General features: G+C 31.5%; 2 protein-coding genes across 2 annotated transcripts in view; one reads left to right on the forward strand and one right to left on the reverse strand.

Annotated features, from left to right (window-relative positions):
• LOC115996202 (B3 domain-containing protein Os01g0234100-like) overlaps positions 1-1,165 on the forward strand; it is a 4,185-nt gene extending 3,020 nt beyond the window's left edge. The window contains exon 6 of the mRNA XM_031235351.1: positions 115-1,165. Within this exon, the coding sequence (XP_031091211.1) occupies positions 115-845 (731 nt within the window). The 3' untranslated portion in view covers positions 846-1,165. The remainder of the gene's footprint in view (positions 1-114) is intronic.
• Positions 1,166-2,357: 1,192 nt separating this feature from the next.
• LOC115996652 (floral homeotic protein PMADS 1-like) lies at positions 2,358-4,373 on the reverse strand. The gene is made up of 7 exons (XM_031236003.1): positions 4,078-4,373; positions 3,901-3,967; positions 3,738-3,799; positions 3,472-3,571; positions 3,026-3,067; positions 2,872-2,916; positions 2,358-2,665 (listed from the first exon to the last, which is right to left on the reverse strand). The coding sequence occupies exons 1-7, from the start codon at positions 4,263-4,265 to the stop codon at positions 2,474-2,476; spliced, it is 696 nt and encodes a 231-aa protein (XP_031091863.1). The 5' UTR covers positions 4,266-4,373; the 3' UTR covers positions 2,358-2,473.
• Positions 4,374-6,933: the final 2,560 nt, after the last annotated feature.

A 6,933-nucleotide genomic window follows, 5' to 3' on the forward strand; every position in this document is an offset into this window, starting at 1 on the left:
TTTTTTTTTTTTTTTTTTTTTTTTTTTTTTTTTTTTTTCAATATATAATTCTTTGGTTTACACCATCTATGTCATCTTTTTGTTCTTGAATATGGTCATGCCATTGAAATACAGAGACTGCAGCGAAGGATGTTAATGGATGCCAAAATATGAAAACTCTGGTAGAGCAGACACCATATCTTGAAGAAAATTGTCAAAATGATGGCCAGCCAGAAAGTGATTATGAGGTAGGGGATGGAGGGTTCATTTTTGAGAATGATAAGGAGGATTCCCCTGCAGAAGTTAAGGATGTCAGTTCCACCAAATCTTTTGTGGACTTGACAAATTTCAGCATTGTTGTAAATGGGTGCCCTATGGACGCAAAATTCTCTATCTCAGCACGTCTGAAGTACTATGAGCTGTGTTGTGCTCAGAAATCATATCTACACGATGGATTTCCCGAGAACATTAACTATACGTTGGCTGTTGGGATCATCTTGGAAACAGTTAGCATAGCTGACAATATCAAAGCTTGTACTCTTTCCACACCTCTGACTGATTTCAAGAGTTGGGAGAGCACACTATCTGGCTTTATCCACTTGGGTATGAACGTTGATTTTCTGCAAGATCGGCTAAAGAAACTCTCAAGTCTTGCAATTGAATTTCAAGGTTGCCATGAAGCAATTAGGCATTCTGAAATCATAACTGAAGAAAGTGAGTTGAACAAAGAAATAGAATCTGCCGAGAAAAAGCTTATGGAACTAAAAGAAGCCATGGTGGATGTTCAAGTTGAAAAAGAAGCTCTTGAGACACAATTCCTGGTATGCAACTTGGGTTTCCGCAAGATGGCTAAAAGGCCTTGGTGATCTCACAAGTCTTACCCTCTAATCTGTTTGAGACAGTCCTGACCTTTATATTATATGACTTAGTTGTGTATATAATTTATTGTGCTTCCTCTAATACATTTCTAGTCTAGAAGAAAAAGAATGAAAGATGCAGGAAGCTTCTGTTTCAGTGTTTGTTTTAGTTATGTAGTCATTACTCATTAGCCAGGTTAGTAGCTAGAAGACTTAGAAGTTCATGACTTCATTTCCTGCTCCAAATCTTGATGGAAGTTTGGTAGTATATGAATTTTGTGCTAATGGTTAATTTATAATTACAATTATATATGTATTTTGAGTGATAATTTGATATGCATGGCAGCCACATAAGATTTGGTATACATAACAACTCCAGAAAAGATTTGGTGTATACCAATGGAGTTGTTTGGGTTAATGCAGACAAATTATATTGTGGACTAAGATCCACATTACAAGTTGACTATTGATACAAGTTTATTTTTAGTATACTGTACTGCAAGTTCATTTTTAATGCACTATAGGTAGTATACTTAAAATGAACTTATAGTACACTAAAAATTAATTTGTATCAAAATATAATGAACCAACTAAAAATGAGCATCTAGTACAATAAAAATGAATATGTAATATATTAAAAATGGACTTGTATGTCAGTATTATATTATACGGTACATATCATGTGGTTTTGATAATTTTTGTTATCTTTGGTCTAATAAGACCCTTTTTAAATTTTCAACTTTTTGAGTGTTTCACTATTTTAAAGTGTACTTTCATGATACGACTTGTAATAATAGTTGTAAAGTAGATTTGTTTAGTGGTGTTGATATTGTTTTAGTTATAGCCATAATCTTGACATTGGTGTTAAGCAATATCTTAACTTGGCCTTTTTTTAGTGGCGCTAGTAAATGCATATATTAGTTCCGGTTGCTTGCTTAAAGTGACAAATCCTTTAGATAAGGGTTTGATCGGAAGACTAAAATCACTTTTATACCCATTCCTTATGCCTAAATCCACCAACCAAACACACCCTAAGTGTTGGGGGTGGAGTGGTCTATTAGGCTACCCCCATAGGTAGTCTATAAGACTATAAAGATAGATACTTCAAATTTCATTATAGTTGGACATTTGTTAAATGTGAAAATCCTTGGTAGGGATGTAGGTTTGCTCGAAATACCAACATTGATAGGAATTAGTGTATAAAGATTTAAGCGTATAAAAATTTTGATGATTCAATGTAAAATAGGATTAGAAAGTAAAATTCTTAAAAATTTTATTGTAAAATTATACAAATTGTAACAATAAAGTGTTACAAATCTTTAAGTGTTGAAGCAGTAGGACTTCATCACATGCGAAGCGAAGGATGTTATAGTAGCAAAAGTTGCTCAATAATACAACAAGACTTTGGAGATGAAACAATTAATGACGTCAACAACAATATAAGTTGAGCAGCAGCATAACTTGTATCTACCATCTCAGTAAGACCTTAAAAGCAGTAAGAGTTTGTATGCAATAAAAGAGTTTGTAAGCAAACCAAATTTTATTATTAGTTTGAGTAGTGCGTGGTTCAGATATTAGAAAAATTACTACAGTTTAACATGTAAAATGTTAAACAAATCAGAAATATTAAGTACATACTACTCCAGTAAAGTAAACGTAGTGAGATCAGATCCTCCTCCACTGTGGAGGTGACCGTGAGGATGGTGGTGATGATGATCTGGTTGCAAGCGCAAAGCTAATATGCGGGGGCCTCCATTTGCGAACCCAAGAACAGAATTATAATCCCCTTCATGGTCAACCAAGCCATATGGATCTTCTTGCCTTGCCTCCTGTTAATTGCCAAACCATTCTTATTCAATAAATGACAAGAACAAGCTAGAATAAAGATAAATGGAAATTGACATAGAAAAAAATCATAGTTAAGGCATTAAGGAACATTTAAGTTTGAAGGTTAGTGCCCTTTATCATACACTGATATATATATATATATATATATATATATATATATTTTGTACTGAAGGATGCAGTGACTTACACATTCCAGTAGCAGATTTCTGTGGATTTCTTCCACATTCCTCACCTACAATATATATATCCACCAGAATATATATGATCATCAGCAAATCAAAAATCAATTATTGCAAAATAAAATAAATAATGTTATTAGAGATTAAAGTACTTGGTCATACCTTCTTCTTGTGAGTCTCAATCTGATTGCCAATCACCTTATACTGTTTTGTTTTTAATACAACAAAACAAAAATGAGAAAAATAATTTACATTAAACTTAAGATGACAATAAACTCATGAAGCAAATCATCATACAAATTAGCCCAAAACCAAACAAACTGGCTGGTGTCGAATTAATAACTAACCTTTAACTCAAATAATTCAGTTAAAAAAAAATCAAAATTCATTGAATTAACTAAATTAATACTAAATAAAAATAAATAAAATCATATATAGTGTACCTCTTAGATCTACACAATTTACAAACACAAAAGGAATTTAATTATGAATTACAATTAATTGGCCAAAAATTTCAAGAAGATAGAAATAGAAAAAATAAAATTGATAGGAGTATACTGAAAAGTGAAAACCCTAGACTATATATTTATGTACAAATCGAGCTTAACCTTTCTTTCACGAATAAGCTTGATAGAATTGTCCACATCTTCTATGAGCTCAGTCAATTGTTCAAAGCTCAGATCGTTCAGACTCTCACCCATCCTTTGCCTATCCAATCATTTTGACGATCCAAAAATAAATTTATAAAATTAAATTATTATTTCTGGCCGAATCCTAAAGAAATTATGATATACTCCGTAAAAAATATATGATAATAGTGTGTACTAAAACTAGAAATTAAAGCATAGGAAATGAAACCCCTATATATATATACCTGATCTCCCTTCGAAGAGCCCTGTTAACATCTCTCAGTTTCTTCAACTGATCTTGCATTTTCTACAAATATTTTAGAAAAAAAAAAAAAAAAGTCACAAAAATTCATATATATATTTGGTGTAAAAAAAATTGAAAATGGAAGGAAATTAAAACTAATTAACCTCAAAGTGGGAGCTCCATAGATCAACACCGACAGTCTTCTGGTACTGATCGAACAACTGCTTTGTACTGCATATATATACACATGAAAAGAAAGATGAATCTTTATACAACAACGTATGTAATTAACCACAGATAGATGGAGAACAAAAATGTAAGAGAGAGAGAGAGAGAGAGACGTGGTAGAGGGGCTGATGTATTCATGGAGCTTGCCAGAAGTGGAGATCATGACGATGGAAACCTTGGCATCGCAGAGGACAGTGAGCTCATGAGCCTTCTTGAACAGCCCATTTCTTCTCTTGGAGTAGGTGACTTGCCTGTTTGTTTGGTTTTCTATCCTCTTGATCTGAATCTTCCCTCGAGCCATTATTCGATCTTAGCTTTCTCTCTCTACCTAAAGCTAATGGAACTACTGCTGTATGTTATGTATGTATGTGGTGGTAAACGCCGGGTGACATAACCAATGGAGAACGAAGTTGGACTGATAGAGAAGTTGATTCTTTCAACTTTATCAACTTCTGCATCACCTTTCACGCATTTGGTAATACTTTCCATTTATGCTATTACACTCTTCCTAAGCATTTACCCCCTCCATTATTATTTCTCTTTTTAAAGTTATAATATATATAGCCAAAGATCTTGTGGTCTACTGGCACTCGATTTACACTCCCATATGGAAGAGAGTGAGTTCGGGTGGCAAATATATACCACACAGTGTTTGGGAATGCACAATTAGAGACATGAGAGTTATGGTGCATTATTTTGGGCATGTGTTTTTTTGTATTTTTATTGTTGTTCATTTTTTAACATTGAGTGGTGTATATTTGTATACATAGTGATGTATATCACACCAACCGCATGGGAAGGTGCGGTATCAAATTTCTATATATAAATATATATATTATGTAATACTAGTATATTAATAGAGTTAGTAATATTCAAAAAAAAATATTAATGAATTTGATTACTATGGAAGGAAATAAATGCTAATTTGTACGTCACATTAGAGACTTGTTTGCGCAGTCAAAACTTATTTACTTGATGGTGTACATGGGTAAATAAGTTGAATTAATTCATGCTCCACCCTCTCAATTACCATTTTTTGGATAATTATTATGAAGTAGGGGTTTTTTTTTTTTTCAATGACCTTGTGGGACGAAGTGACTCCCCCAAATGGATAGGAGGTCATTCAGTAAGTTGAGAAAGTTGTTATGAAAATAGTAATAAAAAAAAAGTAATTTTCCTACAAGATAATATCTGTTTTATATCATGTAAGCTTTAAATGACAAAAAAAAAAAAAAGAAGACAAATATAAAATTCCAATTAAAAAAATTGCAATCCAATTTCGAGTCTGTCAGGATATCTGGCTGAGATTCTCACGAAATAGCACCAATTCGTGGCCCTATGCATTTGTTGAATGCAAATGACCAAAGTGTTTTGAGGGAGATCGTCTTAGGTTGTTAGGTACTACGTTGGGTCTCTAGGGATCGAAGTATTTTCCTATGGAATATGGTATGTAGGTGCCTCTCATCACTGTATAAATACAGACGGAAGAACTACTTTGAATTTTCCACTGTGCAAATGAACATTCGCTTAGGCAGTTGAGAATTGAGTGAGGTTAATTATAAACACTGTTAATTTAATATTAAAGAGTATTTTGAGTGATGAGGGAAGCTCACAACCACTACTAGATGATATGTACTTGGTAAATCTCTCTTCGAGATCATAGACGATAAAAAACTACAAGAAAATAAACTAGTCTAGGTTGTCAATAACTGACTTGACTCAAATCAAAAATATTAAAGAGTATTTTTTAAGATATAAACTATAAATTATTGGCAAAAATTTGTGTGAGACCGTCTCACCGTTAGACAGGTCGGGCCAAGGTGAAAATGTGATACTTATACGCACAAATGTACATACTTATATGCTCAAATGTAATACTAATCAGGAATAAAATTTTTGTTACTTATAATGGTAAATGTAATATTTTTAAGGGAAAAATGTAATAATTTTACATTTCGATTTAAAAGTATTACATTTTTCCTCAAAAGTATTATATTTTTCCTTTATAAGTAAGGGGAACATTACTTATTATAGAAAATGTAATATTTTTGATGTAAAATATAATACTTTTACATCAAAATGCAAAATTATTACTATACATTTTTCTTCAAAAGTATTACATTTTCCCTTATAAATGACAAATTTTTTATTTCTGATTAGTATTACATTTGAGCATATAAGTATGACATTTGCGCATATCAATAATTGTTGGAGATTTATATAGTAAATGATTGATTGTATATATTCATACATGTTTATAGGAAGTTCTTTTGATATTTTGGAATTGTAAGTGTTATTTCAAATTTAGTAGGAATTTTATTAATCTAGAATATTGGTCTACTCGTTTGTATGTTAAAAGAGTTATTCTTTTTGAATTTATATAAGAATATATGGTTTTCTATAATAGAACTTTGTGTAGAAGATATTATTTTTTTTAGTAGGTCAGACATGATTTTTCAAAAGAGATGGTTTATGTGTTTTGATATCTACTCTAATTTTATATATTCTTATATGTGATCTTTAATTTGTTCTATACCTTCTTATACATTTCCTAATTTTATATCTTTCCATATGTCTTAAGGGTTTCATATCTTCTCATATAAGTCAATTGGTGCCCTAGGTATTTTATGATAAATTAGAAGAGTAACCAATAGGCCGTGATACTAATTGGATTATAAGAGAAGAACAAAAGAGTTTGATATTTCTTCTAGTTGACAATAAGAGTTTGATATATATATATATATATATATTGAGAAAAGTTTGATATTTTTAAGATTATTAATTTTAATTATAACTACTGAATATAATTTTTTCATGATTACTCTTACGTATAATTTATATGTGGATAACTTAAGTTATTGCTTTCAATAGGGGAAAAATGAGTATGTAAAGCCGATAAAATTTTTGTGACAACAATATTTACTCAAGTAATTAAGAGGTTGGGGGGGGGGGGGGGGGGGGTTTATGAT

The sequence above is a fragment of the Ipomoea triloba genome, chromosome 1 (assembly GCF_003576645.1).
Source record: "Ipomoea triloba cultivar NCNSP0323 chromosome 1, ASM357664v1".
In the NCBI taxonomy this organism is placed as follows: Eukaryota; Viridiplantae; Streptophyta; class Magnoliopsida; order Solanales; family Convolvulaceae; genus Ipomoea; species Ipomoea triloba.

What these genes read in the sequence shown, in the direction of transcription:
- LOC115996652 (XM_031236003.1), bottom strand. Translation starts at nt 4,265, where the DNA reads ATGGCTCGAGGGAAGATTCAGATCAAGAGGATAGAAAACCAAACAAAC. An exon ending in TATGGAGCTCCCACTTTGAG is followed by an intron (nt 3,800 to 3,900) that starts GTTAATTAGTTT and finishes AAATATTTGTAG; the next exon opens with AAAATGCAAGATCAGTTGAA. An exon ending in AGCTTATTCGTGAAAGAAAG is followed by an intron (nt 3,068 to 3,471) that starts GTTAAGCTCGAT and finishes AAAACAAAACAG; the next exon opens with TATAAGGTGATTGGCAATCA.